The 21,787-nt window shown below is 48.4% G+C and overlaps 1 protein-coding gene across 7 annotated transcripts in view; it reads right to left on the bottom strand.

The window, feature by feature from the left end:
* Window positions 1–21,787, bottom strand: part of BIN3 (bridging integrator 3) — a 53,398-nt gene that overhangs the window by 22,556 nt on the left and 9,055 nt on the right. For 4 of the 7 annotated variants that reach the window (XM_078069514.1, XM_078069515.1, XM_036075132.2 and 1 more), the window contains exon 1: window positions 2,269–2,731. In XM_078069514.1, coding sequence (XP_077925640.1) covers window positions 2,269–2,431 — 163 coding nt within the window. In that variant the 5' untranslated portion in view covers window positions 2,432–2,731. The other 3 variants (XM_036075135.2, XM_036075133.2, XM_036075136.2) reach the window with 3 other exon arrangements.

Genomic DNA, 21,787 nt, shown 5'->3' with positions numbered 1-21,787 from the left:
CCGGCCTGGGGACACTGTGGGCAGGCCCCACGGGCTCTGCCCGCGTGTCTGCTTATGCTGTCCAAGGTCATTTCCCCACGGACGGACACCACCGCCCTGCTGTAGCCTTGTTCATGTGTTCTGACACCCTGCTTGACGTATGGGGAGCCTGAAAATCACAGAGCAGCTCCGAGGCAGGAGGGAGCTCTACCGGCTGCTCTGGAGTTCTTGGTCCCATACAAGTTTTCAGGTCTCCATTATTTGTAAAGAAAAATTCTAGAGGGGCAGGAAGAGAGGCCGGAGAAGGGCCTGCCTGCTCCATGCTCTCTGTGCCAGTTTCATGGTCTCAGGGGAAAACAAGTTTCTGAGTGTATTTCTTACTATTTTATGCCATGAATTTAAGATGCTAGCAGCTGCAAGACACATCGTTACCGCACAAACCATCAAGAAAGGACAAAAATGCCAACTAAACGCTATCAAGTGCTAGTGTCTTGATTTGAGATGTTATTAAATGTGAAAAAACGTCTCTGCATTGATGAAATAAGGGCCACTCCAGTTCATGACAGATGTGGCCTTGCCTGCCCACTGCATCCGAGGAGGGAGCAGCCCTCGGCCCAGCCCCAGCCCGCGGCGGGGAAGGAGAAACAGAAGCCCGCCCAGGGGGCCCCTCCTCACTCGGGCGGATGACCGGCACGCCCAGAGCCCTGTCCTGGCTTTCTCTCGAATCTGGGAGCTTGCTGCCCTCACCCAGCAAACGGGCAAAATAGGGGAGAAGCCCGGAAACGTAAACCTCCCAGAAATGTTGAAGCAATGGAGCAAAAAACCCTCTTTCAAAGCCGTGAAGTGACTTTGCATGCTTAGGAGCGAACACCATGTGTAACTTGCCTGGATTCTGAGATGATCTCAGACAGTATAGTGAAAGGATAAAAACTCGGACAAAACTGGAAACGTGTTTGAAAAATTTCTTTCACTAATTTTTTTTTTTAATATTTGAGGGAAAACCCCTGAAAAGTCAGGATGGGGAGAAGACTTTCCTCCCAATTTTCCTTTTCTTTTCTAAAGCCTTCACATTTCATGCCTTTGTCTCTTTGTTCGAACCATCTGAACCATCTGAAGTCGATTAACAGCGTGGAATTACCCCCCCTCCCCCCCTTGGGAATCCTCAGCGGCCTCTGTGAGCACCGCCGGCCCCCACTCTCAGGGACTGGGAGGGTGTGGCCAGCCCAGCACAAACTGGGAGGCTGGTGGTCTTTGAACCTTAAAGAGAGCGGGGGTCTTGGACACCACATGGGTCTCTGGAGCCCCGATGCAACCTCAGGATGTGAGGGTCAACAAAGACCGTCACGTGCAGACGATCTTGCTTGAGCACACGGGATAGGATTTTTAGAACTTGTTCAGGCAGCTGAGGAGATTCTGAGATCAGGAAATTGGATTCCCCTTAACTGTCTGGAGCAGCAGTTCTCAAAATGGGGGCCCCCAACCAGCTGCAGCAGTACTGCCTGGGGGTGAGCCTTCCAGGGACTCTCATGCACCAACTGTGGGGCGCAGGCCTTGGGCAGGGCTGGGGCGCCACTGTTTCGGGAGGGCCTTCTCTGCCCAGACTCTGCTTCTGACTTCGGGCTCCAGGGCTCCCCCGTTTATCCTGATTTCTTTATTGGAAAACCACGCTCTCCTCTTCGTGGATCCCTGACGTTCTACTGCTTCCAAAGCTGCTCACTATGACAACACTACCTTCCCTTCATCTGTGCTCGGGCCATACGGTCGTCTGGAGAAGCACCCAGGAAAGGAAGCAGTAGGTCACAGCCTCTCCTTTTTCAAGGATTTTATTTATTTATTTGAGAGAGAGCGCGAGCACAAGTAGGCAGAGCGGCAGGCAGAGGGAGAGGAAGAAGCAGACTCCCTGCGGAGCAGAGAGCCCGATGCGGGGCTGGATCCCAAGACCCCGAGATCATGACCTGAGCCGAAGGCAGACGCTTAACGACTGAGCCACCCAGGCGCCGCTATCACAGCCTCCCCTGTACTAGAAAGGCCGTGGCGAACGATAAAGATGCCACCCAGGTAACCTGGAGCTACCCACAAAACAAATAATAGATGGGCTCCGAAATCAGACCCCTGGCCCGCCGCACACACAGTCTGGAGACGCCAGGGCAGTCGTGTTCAGACCCACGCGCGTCCTCTGGATGAGTGGTGGCATGTGGCCCTGTGCACAGACCACGGGAGGCAGCCCGAACGTGCCGGAGGGCCACCGGTGCCCCTAGGCCAGGCCTGGCTCGGGGATATGCCACCTACCCAGGTCAGCATCGGTGCTCTTCTTCATGTCCTTCTGCAGCCTCCTGGTCTGCTCCTCCAGCCTGCAAGGCAGGGGCACGGCCTGGGCACCTGGCACCGCCAGCTTGCTCCAGCCCCCTTCCTTCCCATCTACCTGAGTTAAGCCCATCCTGACGCTCTGCATCGCCTGCCAGGAGAAGAAGGGGCCCCAGGGCTGCGGGGATTTGTCCCACTGACGGGAGGGCCACCGGCAGTCTGCATGAGGCCAAGCCCCCAAAGGCTATGAGTTAACGACTCTCACACAGCCGTCAGCTGGGGGAGAATTTCTGGCAGGCTGTGAACCGAGCTGCCCTCGGCTCCCAGGCTGTGGCGGGACAGAGGATCGGCCTGCTGCTGGCCGTGACGGATGGGGCAGTGGGAACTGAGCCCTGGAGGGAGGCTCCTGCCCTTCTCCCCACCAACCGCCGTCCTCCTGGGGTTCAACACTCACTGCTGGAGTTTTCCATACTCCCTCTCAAAATCTCTCTCCACCTGTAACCAAAGAGATAATTCAATCATCGGAGAAATGACAACACGTTGGAAAAAATCTGCCAGCCTACTGAAACTCCCCGCACACCCTCCCCGGGGCCGTGGAGAACCACCCCGTCCAGTCCATACAAGCACCTGCAGATCGTTAACGACACAGTAACCCTGTGTTCCCAAATTAATTAAGTGTTTGATTTAGGGCAAAAGACTCCCCTCCCAGATGGGCCAGCCAGGCAAGTAGCAGCGGATTGTGGCTCTGTTCCTCCACCACAGGGAGTCAGGCGCCCGGCTGTGTTCCCTCTCCTCCCCCGCCCCTCCCATCGTGTGGCAGGTGAGGTGCTCAGAATGTGACTGAGACTAGGGCAGCCCAGCAGGGAAGCAGGCGGGTCCCCTCCCGCTCCAGGCCCTGGTTTCCTCACAGGGCCTACCACCTGCGAAGTCTGAGGTGGTTCGGGGTGGATCAAGAAAGCCCCTGTCTCCGTTCTCTGTGCTGGGATGTACTGAGCGCAAATACTATTACTACTGACTCAGGCAAGGCTCTCTTAAAATTCTTCCTAAGTTATCAGATTTCCCCAACGCCAGCAAAATTTACATCGGATGGGTGTGAGTCCTGATCCCAATTCTGCCGCCTACATGTCAGGTGAGGTCAAGAAAGCTACTTGCACGTCTAGCGCCTGAATGTCCCCATCCATCAACGGGGGCCCTGGCAATGGTCTCTTAGGAGAGTGGCCTGTGAGGTGTAGAACATCTGAGAGCCGCAAGGAGGGGACGGAGGCCTCTCCTCCTTCCCTTCCACACGGGCAGGACCAGCTCCCTGGGCGGCTTGCTGAGCCTCTGCGCTGAGGTGCTCCGGGAAAACCAGCTCACGCTCGCGGGGTGCTCACCACGTGCTTCCACAACTGGAGGAGGTAGGGGTACGAATGACCCTCCCTGTACTCAGGAGCTCCCTCGGCCAGAGGTGAAGCGAACCGCGCAAGATCACGGCACTAGTGAGTGGCAGAGCTGGGATGGGGACACGGGCGGCCTAGCTCCAAGGCCTGGGCTCTTAACCAGCATTCTGAGAAAGGGGAAAAAGGTATTTGCTGATGAATTTAAGTCATGACCTAAGAAAGGTGCCTTCTTGGCTGCTCCCCGAGACTCCTGCCAGTGAGAGCCCTGAACCCAGATTCTCACTCTCCTGACAGGCCGGCTGAAGCTCATGGAGTGCGGAACTGCAAAGTGTCAAGGCCCCACTGTTCTTCACCAGTACGCCCTTCCATCATGGGGCCCCATGAAGGAGCATCCGGGAGCCCCATGGACCCCATAATCCTCAGGTGCATTTAGGTAAACTCAACATAGTCCCAGAACGGCAGAACATTATTTGGGCCAATTATTTCATGTTACGAGTGGGGAGAACGAAGCCTGGAGGCGGGGGGTGATTTACGGAAGGATGCAGGGCTAGAATTCAGACTCCTAGCTCGGAACACTCCCCCGCTTTGAAAATAACATTCATTAATCCCACAAACATTTATTGAGCACCTATTAAGTGCAATGCTTTCTGCCAGGTGTGAGCACTCCACTGGTAACTACACCAGACGTGGGCCTGGTGGGACAGATGGAACAGAGTCACATACAAGTGTACATGTGTGACCCAAACCGTGGGCAGGGCCCTGTGAGAAGGGCACGGAGCACCTGCCTAGCCAGGGTCCCAGGGCATGACAGCGTGTCACCAGCCTTGCACAGACATACCTCACCTTCCTCATCTGAACCGTAAAACTGAGAGGTGGGAACTCGGGGTCTCTCCTTACTTTATGCGCCCAGCATCTGGGGCCTGACAAAGCTGTGAAGTAAAGTTCACCACTGGTTTCCCCTCATCCTACAGTCTTTGCCCTCTTTTCAACAGACCCCCCCCTCCATCCAGGAACCTGACATCTTCATCGTTGCCTTCCTTATGATCCATCAAAAGCTGCTCTAGAGAAATTCAAAATTCGCTCCCACTAAAGCATATATTCCTGATAAAAGCTTCAAGTGCCACCTATCCCGGGGGATGTGTAGCTGGGCAGGAATCAAAGTCTCAGCCCAAGCCTGAAGAGCGTCTGGCGAGACTGCAGGCAGGGGCTTTGTTCTGGGGCGGGGAGCCCGGCCCGGGCCCAGCAAGCGTGCACTGAGGCAGTCCCGCCCTTGCTCCCGCGCTGCCGCCGAGGCCGGTGGGGACAGCAGCGAGCAGACAGACGAGAGCTGCACTCTGATGCCAGCTGTGCAGCATTAAACATACTACCTAACATTCCGAGTCTCGGTCTCTTTCCTAGTGGAACGGGATCACCCTGGCTAGCCTCTGCCCGCGGAGATTTCCGGTGGCTGACAAGGCAATGGGGTAGCAGCGTCGGCCCCGCCGGCTTGCTTGGAGGATCCCCCAGCAGTCTGTGCCGAGCCCAGAGCGTGGTGCCTGGCCCGCTGACGGCGTCTCCTTGCTCCTTTCCTACATGCAGGGGCGCTGGGAGGACCAGAGCAGTCTGGGGGTGCAGGCCAGACCGTAACCCCTCGGCTGAGAGGAGGGGCAGCACAAAGCACGTGGTCGGTTGATAGCCAGGCCTTTGGCTAAGCCTGGATCCTGTGCCTGGGGGTTGTACCGGGGCCTCCCTTCACTGGACACATCCCCTCTCCTACTTCGTCGGATGTGACCGCTAAGCAGTCTTCACATACGATAAAGCCCTTTTTCTCAAAAGAACGAAATTAAATGAAGGAGGTCTTGGTCAGAATCCAGCTCTCCTGAAGAACATGGAGCTGGTGCTCCTGAAGGGGAGGCGGGTGCAGAGAAGGGCTGCCGACCCACCGGAGCCACGGCCTTGGCTCCCGGCACTCTCTTTTGCAATCCCCACGTGTGCTGATGCGTGTGTGGGATGTCAGACAGCACCTGGTCCCCCTGGCCGGCACTGCTTGGACTTGCACAGAGATGGAGCGACTGTGGGGTTCCAGCTGGGTTGGCTCACTCTGGCTGCTGAGGAACCTGAGGTCTCACGCTGGCAGCTGGGAAGTATGTCGGGGTGGGGCTGGATCCTTCTACTGCTGCTCAAGGCCATGCGACAGGCTGCCACGTCCATGAATGTTTCCCTCCTCTGCTTCTGGCGGCCAGGTGAGGGTTGCTCCTACAGCCGCTGGTCTCCAGAGCTCTCTCCTCCCCTGGGGAAAGATCCAAGGCAGCACAACCAGGGTTCTGGCCCCTCGGACAACGGCTAAGGGAACAGAGAGACACACTGGAGTCTCAGTCCAAGGTACATCCATTCTGAGGGAAAGAGCCAAACACAAAAGATCTGAACATCTTTGAACGCTTGATGCTTCTGCCAGAGGGGCGATTGGCCCCTGGTCAACAATGCAAGTGTAAACACATGTGCAGACTGTCAGCGGGCCGGGCCGCGCGGGGTGAGCGCAGGGGGACCGAGCCCCACACTGCAGGCCGCTCCCTGCGTTCTCCGGGGCCCCCGGCCGTTCCCGGGGTCAGGCTGGCACAGAGCCGGAGTCGGCATTTGTGAAGTGAGCGAGTGGGCTGAGCTCCCACCCCAAGTGTCACCCGTGAAGTGAGAGAGAGACGGGCAGGCAGGGCCGGGGCTGCAACGCTGGGGTGAGGCTGCGTCGGATCAGAGCTGAGGCGGACGGCACGCCAGGCGCGCTAAGGAGCCCCTCTCGGCGGAGTGCTGGGCGGGGCGGGGCGGGGCGGCAGCCTCCCCGTGGTCTGTCGCAACACGACGAAATGAGGCTGAGAGACTCTCCACTCGGCAAGTGAAAATCTCTCTCAAGTGAAGGCTCGACATGGCGCCCCGGCGGATGCTCTCCCCGCTACGGGTCGGAGTGTGCGCTCTCCTTCCCCCGGGAGAGCCGGGGGCACTGCTTCAAAGAGCTCCTCCCTCCACGCAGGTTACGAGGGAGGAACGGCTTCTTTCTGCCACGCCAAGATGCTCCAGCCGCTTGGTGGGACTGGAGGGGCAGGGGGCACTAAGCGGAAGGTTGGGACTGGGAGCTGGGGGAGCTTCCGTCCCTCCGGCCCACTGCGATGGCCAGCCCCTGCAGAGAACACGCTATTCCAGCCAGAGCCCCGACAATAATGGAATTCGTGTTAATGACCTGGGCACAGGAGAGCAGTGTGAGCAAACACACAATGCTTTCTTTGTGTCTGACAGCTGGGTGCCTTGAGCCAAAAACCTCCTGAAACTCCCTGAAGATAACATGAGTGTTTCTTCCCATGACAGGGGCACCAGGACTTCCCGTCAGCAGGCAGCCGCATCTGCCCTCTCTGACAGCGCCAGGGCAAGAAGAGCAGTGTGTCACCGACACGGCTGCCCGGGCTCGGCCTGTGCTGGGGGCCAGGAGGGGCCTGTGTGGCAGAGAACGAGGCCGAAGGGGCGGGCTCTCGCTCTTTACACTTCAGTGCCTCTGGGGAGTTGAGGGAGCAAACAACTCTCTTCCAAGCCCTAACCAGGCTTTGCTTCCTCCTGAGAGATCAAAGGCCGCGCCTACCATTCCCCCCGCACTAGGGGATCCGGCTGCTGCGGATAGGCTGCATCCCTGGTGGTTTAGAAAGAGTCAGATCAACTCCCTTCCCATCATGGAGTTAATATTTATTGAGGGCTCGCTATGTGCCGGACGCTGTGTTAAGTGCTTGGCCTCGTGTAGGACTCCGAATACATCAATGGCATGGGTACCAGGTTCACCTGCACTTAAGAAGGGGGAAAGCAGGGCTCAGAGAGCGTAAGGGCCTTGGCCATGGCCATCACACACAGCACGTGGCAGAGCGGTGGGAATCCAGGCAGGAAACCTCCCAAATCCGGCTTCTTAACCACTACTTGATGCCCAGTCTGTCTGGGGGAGCGGATTCCAAAAGTCAAAGGACCACGATTCTATCTCAAACAAGACCCCTGTGAGGAGGAGGAGAGGCAGGCCAGGGGCCCATCCGCGGGCCTGTCTGTAGGGCCATCCGTAGGCGCTGCCCTTCCTCTGGGGAGTCCTCACCACTCCTCAGATGAAAAGACTCAGAGATCTGTCAAAAAAAACTCTGGTAAAGAAGCTAGAAACTGAATTGTAGCCTATACTTTTCTGTGGAGAACAATGGCTATCTCCATAAAGGTAAGGGCGTTGGGAGAGTTTTCTGTTTGTCTGTTTGTTTTTTGGTAGTGAGTGTTGGGAATAAAAGACCCTTCTCAAAACCACTTCCCTTTCAGATCTGCCCCGGATTAAACTCTGGAGACTCAAAGCCACACCTTCCCACTTCCTGTAGCCGGCTGGAGCCCAACACTTGCACGCCCAGATTCTTTGCGCTTCAGCTGAGAGCCTCCGCAGATGGCCGGCCTCTGCATGGGAGGTAAACTCTCCGTCGTCCTCCGCCTGCCTTCACTTGAAAGAGAAACGCAGGCCCACTTCCTTTTAAGTGGCCTGACTTCGGATTTTCCAAAGACTGAGCCATTGGTCAGATGTGTGCTGAACTTCCCTTCCTGCCAAACTGCAGCAGTATCTTTCCTGTAGTTCTGAGTCCTGGGCCGAGGAGGGCCGAGGTCATCAGGCCGAGAGGAGCGTCAGGAGCCCCAGCAGGTGGGCGGTGCCGGGCACAAGGACAGGCAGTGTGCAGTTAGGCTTTCCCACAGTAAAACCAAGAGCCTGCTTAGACTGGTGGCTGAGGGGGTTCAAGAGGCCGTTCTTGACCAGAATTCCCAAACCACGGGAGACCTTCCCAGCACAAGTGAGGTGGAATAAAGGAATGGAATGTGTATGGAACAGAGGCTCCTGCTTGGGTTCCAATTTCAGCTCTGTCACTGTTAGTTTTTTTTACAACCTTAGAAAGTCACTGTGACTTCGTGGGCCTTAGTTTTCTCGTCAGAAAAATCAGGTTGGACTAGATGATCAGTAAGGGCTTCCCATCTCTAACTTTCTAAGAATCTGTGACTCCTCTCCCATTCTGGAGATAAAATAGGGATAAAAACTGTGGGCTCTCAAGGAGGTAGGATTCAATCATGCTCTCCCGCTGACTCTGGGTCCTGGCCAAGATGCCCTTGGCAGTGGAGAGAAAGGGACCCCCTGGAGAAGCTTCCTGGTCTTCATGCAGCTTGAGGTGGGGGCCTATGTTTCAGGAGCCCTCTTAGGAAAGCACAGACTGCGCGCCAGATTGCAGAGATGGGCCGTTCAGAAGCAACAGATTCCTCCTCACCCATCACCTACCTCCTCGACCTGCGCGAGGACGATGGGGATGAGCCCAGGCTGATCTGCGGAAGGAAAATGTCCCACGCTAGGAGGCCCCTGCAAGCCCCAGTCTAGGTGAGATTCTAGAGCAACGCGGCTGGGAAGAAGGCAGCCGGGGTGCAGCCCTCCCAGGCCCACGATGAGCTGAGTCAAAGTTCTGGTTCTCTGCAAAGGCCACGTGAGACAGACTGAGCCTCAGAATGAAAGAATTGGGTTACTCACTGTTTTGGGGACAATCTGTTTCTTGGGCTGCCCAATCTTGAAAGGAATCCTATGAGAGACAGAGACAAAGGGGGCTTTTAGGAGAAATGGGGAAGGATGTGGCTGAAAAGCATTGATGAAGTCTAGGCCGCTGTCCCCCAGGAGGGCAAAGAGTGGTGGCGGCTCACTCCCAGCCCTCATGCCACCTGCCCCGTGGGTTTTGGGCTGGCGGCAGCCAGGCTGGGCTCCGGAGTGTCAGCTGGAAGTCCTGGGCACCGCCTTCTGCCCCAGAGCATCTCTCCTACCAAGAATCTGGTGTGCAGAGGTGAGGGCGGGAAAGGGGAGATACTGTTCAACTCACAGTCACTGTGTATCTGTGTCCTGAGGAGCTGCAAAGTCAGAAATTATAGGTTCGCCAGGGCAGCTATCATCCTTGAAAACAAGCGTTTAAAAAACACCATGAGCACCACTTCTCGTCTGTATTAGGTGCTTCACTACTTCTCTATAGAGGGACAAACAGTAGCCCTGCAGAGCTGCTTCTGTGGCTGGAGAGGGATGACAAACTAAAGGGGCATTAAGGACCAGCCAGGCTGGGTTATTTCCGGTAAGAACTGACAAAATTGAACTGTGGCTCTGAGTCTGGCCCAAGTCTGTCCGGAACTTGCTAGGAAGCTCTGCACCCAAGGTTCCCCACTTGGAAACGGACGACAGTTTGGCATAACAGAAGGAAGGTCAAGGTCTAGGCTCTAAACCAACCCACCACTGTTGCCTCCACCTCTGAGGAGCAGGCCGCCCTCTGGCAGGTAAGGTTGGCCCTGAGATTCATTTCCTACTCTGCCAAAGGATAGGGTTAAACTGGTAATTCAGAAGCTGCCTTGAGGCACTGAGAATTCTCAAGTGTACCAATGGCTGGAGAAAGGAGGCTCCCCGAAGCCCCCGAGCTAACAGTGAGTTAAGCACCCCTGGGATCATCTCAGGGGCCAGGGCAAGAGCAAGAGAGCCCTGAGGGGACAATGCCACTCCTACTCCCACTCCTTTCAGTGCTCAGGACGCCCGAGTCCCTTCCCGTTCAAACCTCCCGCTTCCACCCATCCACACCCTCCCCTTCCCTCTGCACGCCCTTCTGCCCAAGCCTGCTTTCTCTTGGCCCAAACTGACCAACACTGTTGCTAAACCCAATGGTATAATTAACCACCGATAATAACCCCAGACAACGATCCGGTGGAGAGGATGGGCCAGCCTGAGTCACAGTGGTTTAAATTTAATTTCTGGAGGACATCCTGTTTATTGTTAACCCAGCCCAGTAATTTGGGAGCATTAACCCTTTGGGGGCTGGCTGACTCACGTGGCTTCTGTAAACAAATAGTCAGTGGCTATATAATTAGCAGAGGGAAAAGGTAAGCTCTGGAACTGAAAAGGAGAGAAAAGAATTGCTCTTTCCCTTCTGCAGATCTAAAGAACAAAGGTTAGGGGAGCGGAGCTCTGCAGTCCCCTCCTCCTCTTGCTCCCCCCTCCCTTACTCTTCCCAAAATTAGGGATCGGAGTTGATTGACACAATGGTTTTGGACAGCGAACAACTGCCCTTAAGGACCATTTTGGTGGCAGTGCACGTGAGGTCCTGGTGGCACTGAGAAAAGACTGTTCTGCGCGAAGCATGCTGTGGTGTAACAAGCTCTAGACCGGGAATCAGAGAGCCCGCTCTCCGCCTCTGACCAGTTTTGTGATATGGACAAATCATGAGCTCTCTGGAGCTCAGTTCCTTAAACTCTAAGACAAAGGAGTTGGACTAGGGGGTCCCTTCGCCCGTCTAAAACTTGCCTTCTAAACTGAATCTTTGTTGCAGGAACACGGGAGCCGGATGAGAATTCTCCAGAATTCTCACAGTGGTCTGGGAAATGATGCTAACTTGTCAGACTAGCTACAAAGAAATTAGAAACTTCGATGCTATTACTTGTGGTGCCACAGCCTCTCTAAATCTCAATTTGGAATCGCAGTATTTTTAGAATTGCAAGTTACCATAGAAATTGTTCCAGTTCAACCCTCTCATTTTGCAGATGGGAGAGCCAATCTGGAGAGGTCCAGTGACTCGCCCAGGGTCATGCTGCTGGCTCACAACTGAACCAGAAGTAAACAATCCCCTTGTCTCTCCGCAACTCATGGTTTACCACTCGTTCACATGAATTTGTTGTATTTCTTTGAAGGAACTAAGAAAAATCATCTGGTCAAACTACCTAACCTTAACATAACTATGGAATTTCAAAGGGGCTCCTTGTTTTTTAAAAGACCGGAAACACAAGAAATGAAGAGAGCAGCGTTATCGGGAGGAAGGAGCCTGTGCTGATCTGGATCCTTCTACGCAAATCACAGGTTTCATGCACCACGTTGACTGTGTGCAAAATGTCACCAATAATGTCATCAGGACAGCAGGTATAAGACTTGGACTGTCCAGGGCAACTGGGATATACGGCCACCCCACCCATATGGGATGCCTTCCCTTCTCTGGGCTGCATCAAAGCTGTTCTCAAGTCCAAAACCTTGCTTGCCTTCTTCCAGATGTCTAAGACTTTATTTGGCATTTAAAAATAGTCTACCTTTTATAGTTAATTGAAGTTTATCCTTTTAAAAAGTAAAATATAATCATCAGAGAAAACTTGGGAAATACAGGAAAGTATGAGAGGGAGGGAAGGAGGGAGAGAAGGGGAGAGGGGGAGAGAGTGAGAGTGAGAGAGAGAGAGAGAGAGAGAGAGAGAAAGGGAAGGAAAAGAAGGAAAAAAACCAAAACACAGCTCACAGTCTCATATCTAAAGATAACCAAGGCTAATGTTTTGGTGTTAATTATATTTTAAAAGTTTGCAGAAAGAAAAAAATCTGAAGCAAATATGCCAAGTGTTAGAAGTGGTTAATTTGGGGTGGTGTGAGTGTGATTACTGTTTTCTCCTTTGCACTTTCCATATTTTTCAAATAAACGAAAAAAAAAATCACTTGTTTTTTCCTTGACTACAAAAATAACACCTGATCAGTGTCAAACACTTGGAAAACATGGAAAACACAAAGAACACGCATGCACACACACACACACACACACACACACAGAAAAATAAACAGTAACACCCTGGATCTGTGTGTACATACAATGTACATGGGTATATATGTATATTTACATAATTTTTAAAGAACAAAGGAAACATATCATGAAGGCTTTTCTATGCCAGTATGCAGGTGCCATCAGGCTGACTTGTACGAGCTACCTAGTATTTCATTCACCATTTTATTTTTGTGCCCCACATCACTTACTGGTGGTCATTTCAACTGTTTCAGATTTTTCTTCTATTATAAAAAACTCTTAATAGCGAAATCTTTGTGTACATCAAGGATTACTCACAAAGGATAAATTCTTAGAGTTGGAATTGCTGGGTCAAAGGATATATACATGTCCAAGACTTTGATACATTTGCCAAACTGCCCTAGAGGCAGATTGAGACAGTTTACATTTTTTAAAAGATTGAAATGGTTTACATTTTACCACTGGCCCTTTGGCCTGTTTTTCAGGATTTTTTTTCTGGCTTAGTGTTTGCCTTGCCCTTTTGTACATGTGTGTTTAATGTACAGAAGCTTCTGATTGGTATGAAGTCAAATCTACCAAATCTTTTTCCTTTACGATGTCTTCATTTGGTGTCTCACTGAGAAAGAACTGCCCTCTCCACCCCGACATATAAAAATTCACCTAAATTTATTTTATTGGTTTCCTTCTATTAACCTGAGTTTGCTTTCATCTGAGTTCTACGTGGGCAGAGTTTAATAAGACAAGGTTTGTTAAATGAGACATTAGGTTCTGCCCTCCCTCCCCCACCCACATCTCACTTGCCCAAGACAAGCGCTTTTGACTGCGCTGGTTTTATTGGCACCTACCTTTGCATCTCTAAATAAAAATGCTTCTATTGCTATCTCTTGTTAGGTTTTAGGCACTAGCTCCTTTTTGTTTTGGAAGGGGAAGATTTAAGAAACCAGCCAACCCTTTCCAGGCCTCCACCCCCATGACACAAAGGCACATCTTTTCGATACAGTTATGTGATTTGGTTAGATCAATACTAAGTAAACTATTAGGAGAATCATGTGATTTCTTTTCTTTCCTACATGTGGTGGCAGCCAGCAGATTTTTCCACCTCAGCCAAACCTTCAGCAGACTGCAGCGTTCGGAGCCAAGCCCCCCAGCTAAGCCACTCCCAAATTCCTGACCTGCAGAAACTGGTACTGCTGTTTTGAGACACCATGTTGTGGGGTAATTTGTTACACGGCAATACGTAACTGGTAACACTGCATGTTTCTGCTTTCCCTGACTGTCATTTTTCTACGTATTTATCCCTCACTCTATCTCTGTTGTCTCAATCCACTGTCAACCCATTTATTTGTATCAGGGGTTCACTTCTGGAAGCAGTGTCCGCGGCAGCCTCTGAGCAGCTCGGCCCCGGAGCACAGCTGACGGCCCAGGCTCTCCCTTCTCTTTCCTCACACCGATGCCTTCCGCCTCTCCCAGGAATTCTGACACCTGGAATGTCTCTTGTGTCTTCCTCTTTGTTGGTTTACTCCTCATTTGCGTGGAGTAAAAGTGTGTGCAAGATACTTTTTTTGAGACTTTGCATAACCAAAACCCTTTTTACTCTGCCTCACACCAGTTAGTTTGACTGGGTATAGAATGTGGGCTGGACTTAATTTCTTTCAGACTCTCAAAGGCATTGCTTCGCCGGTTTCTCCTTTCCCAGTACTACTGTGGTGGTGAAGTCGAAAGCACGCTGATTTCTATCCTTTGTAGGTGACCTACTTCTTCATGCAAGCTTATTGGATCATGTTTGTCCCCGGTGGTGTGAAATGTCACAAGGATGTACCTTGTGAGTCTAATTTCACTCACTGTGCTGGGGTACGGGCCAAACTCTTTCAGTTTGGCAATTTATAATCATTCGTTCTGGGATTTAAAAGAACGTGGTCGTGGTTGATTTCTTCCCCCCATTTTCTCTGCCTCTTATTTCTGAAATTCTTGTAATTCCAATGCTGACCCTCCTTGGTTGCTTCTCCAATTTCTATTTTTCAACATTTCCTTATCTTGTCAAGTTTTCCATTTCTATCGTATATTTTTAAAAGTTTTTATTTAAAAATTTTTTTTTTTAATTTTTAAATAATTTATTTATTTATTTGACAGAGAGAGACACAGTGAGAGAGGGAACACAAGCAGGAGGAGTGGGAGAGGGAGAAGCAGGCCTACCGCGGAGCAGGGAGCCCGATGCGGGGCTCTATCCCAGGACCCTGGGATCATGACCTGAGCCGAAGGCAGACGCCTAATGACTGAGCCACCCAGGTGCCCCTAAAAGTTTTTATTTATTCATTTATGTAAGTAATCTCTACACCCAACGTGGGGCTTGAACTCATGACCCTGAGATCAAGAGTTGCACGCTCTCCAGACTGAGGCAGCCAGGCGCCCCCATTTCTATCATATTTTTAATTTCCGAGAGCTCTTTTTAATTTTCAGGCTGTCCTGGTTTTTTTTTTTTTTTTTTAATTTATTTTTATTTTTTATGGTATCCTGTTTTTTACTTCATGGATGCCTTCTCTCTCTAAAGACCTTAATGATAGCTTTAGAAAACATTTCTTCTTCCTGGAGTCTCAGTTTCCCCTCAAGTTGTCTTTCTGCTTTTGTCTCCATTTTTCAAAAATACTCAACACTCCCCTCGGGGTGTGGTAATTCTTGGGTGTCTGCTCACATGCGTGACAGGAGACAAAACAGCTGATTAGAAGCCGTGAGTGCTCTGATGAGGTCTGTCTACTGTATAGAGTGGCCTGGCTGAGCAGTTTTGTGGGGAGCCCCTGACATCAGTATCTAGTCTTTAATTCTCTGGGCAGAGAAAATTCTTCTGCTGTGTCGTCACGGGAGTGTTCTTTGAGCTCAGTGAGTAGGTCACGTGTACACGTGTACGTGTATGTGTGTCCTGCACGTGCCACAGGGGAGTGGAAGGGTTGTCTCAGCAGTCCCCACGCATTCCTTCACTTCATCCTCCTGCCTTGAGGCTGGCAGTCCTGCCCTCAACTGGACTTACAGTGGATCTGAGTTTTGTGGGCCTGGAGCTTATGATTTTGCATGCCCTTTTAAAGAAAAAGAATGCAAGTTTACAAATATAAACACAGGATAGGGCGCCTGGCTGGCTCGGGCGGTGGAGCAGGTGACTCTAGATCTTGGGGTTGTGAGTTCGAGCCCCACATTGGGTGTAGAGATTACTTAAAAATAAAATCTTAAAAAAATTTTTTTAAAAACCCCAAATATAAAAATAGGCATGAAAGTGTTTTAGACAGAGAAAAGAACATAACAAATTACAAGTTATAAAAGCTGACAAATAACACAAACATCAGAAAATCAAGAATAACCTAATATTTTTATTAATCATCTGACACACCTCTGTATTCATTTTTTGGCTGTGTAGTCTATGATTGCCTCTTCATGTGACACAGAGTGGGTAACATCATTTTCTTAGAGAGAAAAGAAAGGTAATTCAGCCTTTCCTTTAGTATGGTTGACTGAAATCTGTTTTCTATTACTGACAGTTTAGAAAAGCTTTTTTGTAGCTTACCAGTAATATATAAATATACTACAAATTTTAGGACTTTTGTAAAATTTAGGAAAACCTCATGTTTCTTTCAGAAATAAACTGTAAGATTTCAGGACACATTTCAGGTTTTCTTGTATGATGACTAATCTTAGCCGCTCTCTGAATTAATGGGGGTAACCGGCTTGTCACTGATGTCCCTGGAGGAGGGCACATCATGAGTTTTGTCATCTTCATTATCTTTTGCATTAAGAAATTTAAATGTTTTATCAATGTGTTCATATGAATTGCTCCTCCTCTTTATTAACTAGATTATCAAACAACCATCGCTCCTATTTAAAACTGATCTCGTTCTCGTAATGAATTATTAGCTTTTAGTACAATTTGAAAATGTTTTGTTGTACTTTGATTTCAGAATACCTATTGATTTAATTGCTCACCTTTGTCACTTTTTTGTGTTCTGTTATTTTTGACCGAATTCTCCCCTTAGCTTTTTTTTCTTCCTTTAAAAAATGTTTTCCAGCTTTATTGAGATACAATGGATACATAGAACATTGTGAAAGTTCAAGGCGTACAATCTTTTTTTTTTTTTTAAGTAGGCTCTATGCCCAACGTGGGGTTTGAACTCACAACCCCGAGATCAAGTTGCATGTTCTACTGACTGAGCCAGCCAGGCACCCCTTTCCCTTAGTTTTTAAGTACATTTAAAGAGGACCAAAAAAGGTACCCTTTGTATATTTGCCACTCAGGAATCTGCAATTTCTTGTGGTTTTATCAAAGTTTTCAAAAAATGTCCTCAAATTGCAGCTAAAACAGCATACTCCCAATTCAATCCTCCAGTAGCATCCCAAAAAAGGCCTTTGCTACTCCAAAGCTGCCTGACATGAGGGGTAGTATAGAGCAGAAAAAGGAGGAAGTGAAGGCAGAGGTTTTCTTAACTGAGTGCAGTATAAATACATTTTTGATGTTTACAAAAACACAGGATCATGTGAACACACAGCTAGGGTTCCTTTCAGGGCCTTGGACAAGGTCCATGCAAGCCAGGGGCCCTGAAGCTTAAACTTTATTAAATAGTTTTCACACAGTAAATCCACCTTTGTGTACCTAGTATAGGAACTCCCTGTCTCATACTCTCCAAAGGGTGGGGCCCCTTCATTCTTTTGCTAGGGTGAGGCAGGGACAGTCTCCCAGGGACACGAGTTGGGGAGGAGATGGCAGGGCTCTAAACTTACTCAGAAACAGCTTTCAACCAGTCCTTCTAATCGGAGTGCTTGGCTTCACCCCATTTCTAGAAGTCCCTACTGCCATCAATTCCTGAACTTTTGAGGATTCCATAATGTAAGTTGAGATGGCTCTTGGTTTTCCTAAATGCCAGATTAGGATCTGGCTTTCTTGGAACTTAGACAGTTACTGCAAGTAACTGCATCCCAATTCCCAAATGTGGTTGATGTCTCTATTCTCCCTGAATCCGTAGATCTGTGCCTTAAAAACAAAATCACTTTACTGTGCTTTTTGTGGGATCTGTGAGGGAGATAAATTAGACGTATGTATTCAACCTGTCATCTTTACTTGGAAGCTGATTTATTAAGTTTTAAATAACAGCTTTATTGAGATATAATTCACATACCATAACATTCATCCAGTGTACAATTTGGTTGTTTTTAGTACATTCAGAAAGTTGTGTAACCATCACCACAGTCTAAGTTCAGAACACTTTCATCACCCCAAAAGAAACCCCATTATCTATTAGCAATCACCCCCCATTTCTCCCCTCCCTCCAGCCCCCTGGCAAACCATTAAGCTACTATGTCTATGGATTTACCTAGTATGGACGTTTCCTATAAAAGGAATTATATAAGTAGCCTTTTGTGTTGGCTTCTTTCACTTAGCAAAATGTTTTCAAGGATCATCCACGTTGTGGCATATATCAGGACTTCATTCCTCTTTTATCACAGAATAATATTCGATTGCAGGGATATACCGTCTTTATCCACACACCCACTTTCCATTTATCCATTCACTCACTGGGAGAGGGACACTTGGGTTGTTTCTACTTTTTGGCCATTAGGAATGTTGCTGCTATGAACATTTGTGCACATGTTTGTGTGTGGACATACGTTTTCATTTCTCTTGGGTATATACCTAGGAGTGAAACTGCTGGGCCATATGGTGGTTATGTCTATGCTTACACTTCAGAGGAGCTGCAAGACTTTTCCAAAGTGGCTGTGCCATTTTACAATCACCAGCAGTGCATGAGGGTTCCAATTTCTCCACATCCTCACCAACACTTGTCATTGTCTTTTTTATTTTAGCCATTCCAGTAGGTATGAGGATTATTGCATCATGGTTTGGTTGACATGTCTCTAATGACTAATGATGTTGAACATCTTTTCATGTGCTTATCAGTCATTTGTATGTCTTCTTTGGAGAAATATTTATTCAAATCCTTTGCCTGTTTTAAAAATGGGTTGTCTTTTTTTATTGTTGAGTTGTAAGAGTTCTTGGTCTATTCTGGGTACAAATTCCTAATCGGATATATGATTTGCAAATATTTTCTCTCATTTGTGAATTGTTTTTTTCCACTCTTTTAATGGTGTCCTTTGAAGCACAAAAGTTTTAGGTTTTGAAGAGGTTTACTCTATTTTTTCTTTTGTTGTTTGTGCTTTTTGGTATCACGTCTAAGAATTCTTTGCCAAATTCAAGGTCATGAAGACTCACCCCTATGTTTTCTTCTTAGGATTTATAGTTTTAGCTTTTACATTTAGGACTTGATCCATGCTGAGTTAATTTTTGTGTATGGTGTGAGGTAAGGGGTCCTACTTCATTCTTTCCCATGTGGATATCCAATTATCCTGGCACTGTCGAAAAGACTATTCCTTCCCTGTTGTACTGTCCTGGCACCCTTATATATATAAAAAAATAAATCAACTGACCATAAATATAAAGTCTTATTTCAGTACTCTTGATTTGATTCCATTGATCTACATGTTTATCTTTATGCTAGTACCACAATGTCCTAATTACTAGACCTTTGTTGTAAGTTTTGAGATTGATAAGTGTTGAGCCCTCCAACTTTGCCACGATTATTTTGGCTATCTGTGTCCCTTGAATTTCCATATGAATTTTAGTGGTTTATTTTTTATACTTAAATCATTACTCCATTTAGAGTTTGAGTGTATGGTTAGCCAGTTGTCTTAACATAATTTAAACAACAAACTATCTTTGAGAAATCATTTCATTAGTGTGAAATACTTCTATTCCATACCACAGACCTGTCTACTCTTTTGCCAATAACACAGATTTAATTATTTAGGTTTGTAACAGTTCTTAATATCTACCCAAACAGATCCCTTCTCATTACATTTCATTTCAGGTAATTGGCTATTTTAATTTTTCTTAATATTTAGGATAAACTTCAAAGTCATATGCTGTGTGCCCCCCTGCCCCCCAAAATCAGGATACTTATTACTGAAAATGCATTACATTTATAGATTAACTTTTGAAGATCCTACATTTTTACAAATATTAGGTTTGCTCATTCAGGGCCATAATATTTCTTTCCGTTCACTCAAGTCTTTTTATAATGTGCTTTAGTCTTATGAGTAGGTCCTCTACTTTTATTTTGTTGAATATCAAGATCCCAAAGTAACACTTACATATGAAATTTTTAGCCCTACACATGGAACCAATTCCACTTGGTTACACTGCAAATGGAATTCTCTTTTTCATTTTATCGTCCTGGTACACAGGAAAGCTCTTGGGTATTAAATATTTACCCTGAAACCAGTCACCACACCTACATGCTTAACCTATATAGCCTGAGAAATTCAGCAAGAAAAAAAGAATTAGGTTTTCCAAATAGACAGTCATATCACTTGAAAATAATGACAAAACTTCCCTTTTCTTTCCCAATATTTTGTATCTACTTCTTGTGTTATAGCATTGGCCAGAAATTGTAGAAAAATGTTTCTGACTTTACTAAGAATGCTTCGGGGCTGATCTTTCACCATTAAATATGAAAAAGGCTACTGGTTTCAGCCAGAAAGCCTCCAATTAGTAAGGAAGTATCTTTTTGTTCCTAGTTTCCTACAAGATACAAACACTGGATTTTTGAGTTCTATCACAGAGCCTTCTCCAGCATGCATTTAGATGACCAGTCTGCTCTCCGAGACCCAGTGCTATGATTCACTGTTACACTCTGCTTGGTAAAGGGTCAGGCTAACCAACTTTGCTGTGTATACATCTTACTTTCTGATTATGACACATAAGCCCTCCAGTGCAGGGACTGAAGGTTATGCTTCTTTGCAATTTCTGTAAGTACTGTATTAGGTACAGTGCTATTTTCAAACTTTCATTGAATGAATATTCAGTAAATATTTATTGAGGGCCTCCTTTATACCTAGAACGACTCTAGGTTCTAGGGCTATCAGGATGAACAAGACTGACTCATTCTACGATCCCAGGGAGCTTATAGTCCAGTTTGATGCACACAGTAAGCACTGGATAAGTGGTTAAATAAAGGAGTAAATCAGTATGTTGCCTCAAGGACCCTATATAACACCATACTCTCATTTAAGTTTCCTGAAAGAAGTTACTCTCAGATAAGGCTTTATAAACAACAAAGAAAAGTAAGATCACTGTCTTTGGCCTCCCAATTCTTACCCGACTAAACCAAAGCTAAAAAGGGTCTCCCCAGCCACCAGCAGCAGCTGGGGTCAGGGGAAAGTACACTGGGTGCAGACCGTGAAAACAGAGCTGCCCCTTGGCATTGGCAGTAAAGCCTAGCTGGACATGGTATCAGAATACGGGTTGAGGGAAAACTTATTTTATTTTTAAAGATTTATTTATTTGAGAGAGAGTGCCCACGAGCAGGGGCAGAGGGGCAGAGGGAGAGGGAAAATCTCCAGCAGACTTCCTGCTGAGCTCGGAGCCCAACTCGGGGCTCGATCTCATGACCCTGAGATCATGACCTGAGCCGAAATCAAGAATCAGTCACTTAACCGACTGAGCACCCTGGCGTCCCCCAAAACTAATAAATTAAAGAGCTTAAGAGGAAATATGACAGGAGAAGAGTCTCCTGGGTTTATTCCAAGGCTGCCAAATGGCAGATATGCTCCCCTCTGCCGGAGAAATAGCCTGAAAACTGGGGCAGGTACCCTGAGAGAAGAACAGATTCTCTGCCACCAAAGCGGTGAAAGGTGGCCAGGGGAGAGCGAGAAGACAGGGCAGAAGGACTACACTTGAAGCAGCTCTTCTGCCTCTTCTCGGCACTACCTCCCTGTGGTTCTAGAACCCTGCTGGGTCGCAGGGACCTCCTCGGGAGAAACGGCTGCTCTGGAAGGCGCACGCGGCAAGTCCAACAGCATCACAGCATCTCCGAGAGCAGAGGCGCCCTGGTCCAGTGGGGGTGGTGGCTGAGGCCGGCAGTCCTCCGGGACACAGAGAGGCTCACTGGGCCTCAGGACCTTGGTCCCTCTCCTCCTCACGCTTTCCCCGGGGTTCTTCCCTTGGCATCGGGCAGGTAAGCAGAGGTCCGGAGAGAAGACAGGGCTTGCTCCCCACAGAATCTCTCCGCTCTGGAAGAAACCAAGAGGGCTCAGAGCTCCCGGCCTCCGGACTAGGATTCCTTAATTGGTTCTACTTGCCAATCCGTAAATATGAGCACCAGAGGGCAGGAGAAGGGATATTTTGGTCTCAGCAACAAAACGGAGAAAACAATTCTCTCAAGCCTACCCTTCTCCAACCCCCAACGTGCCCCACCTCAAAAAAGAAAAAAAGTTCTATGTGTACAGAGGGAAAGGGGGGAAAAATTCACTTTCATAATAAAGAAAAGTCAACAGGATGTTCTCCAAAGCTACAAATACACTTTTTCAAACAGTAAATATCTCTATTAGCAGCATGATGCCAGTTGGCTAATTCTGTCTGTCTCAGTAAAACCTTTCCAAAAAACTCCTGCTCTTGTGTAATGTCTATTTACAAAAACAGCTCTTCTGCATTTTCAATTTGCTAGGTTTCTCAAT

Source organism: Halichoerus grypus, chromosome 3, assembly GCF_964656455.1.
Source record: "Halichoerus grypus chromosome 3, mHalGry1.hap1.1, whole genome shotgun sequence".
In the NCBI taxonomy this organism is placed as follows: Eukaryota; Metazoa; Chordata; class Mammalia; order Carnivora; family Phocidae; genus Halichoerus; species Halichoerus grypus.
This window is presented reverse-complemented; position numbering and strand designations above follow the sequence as displayed.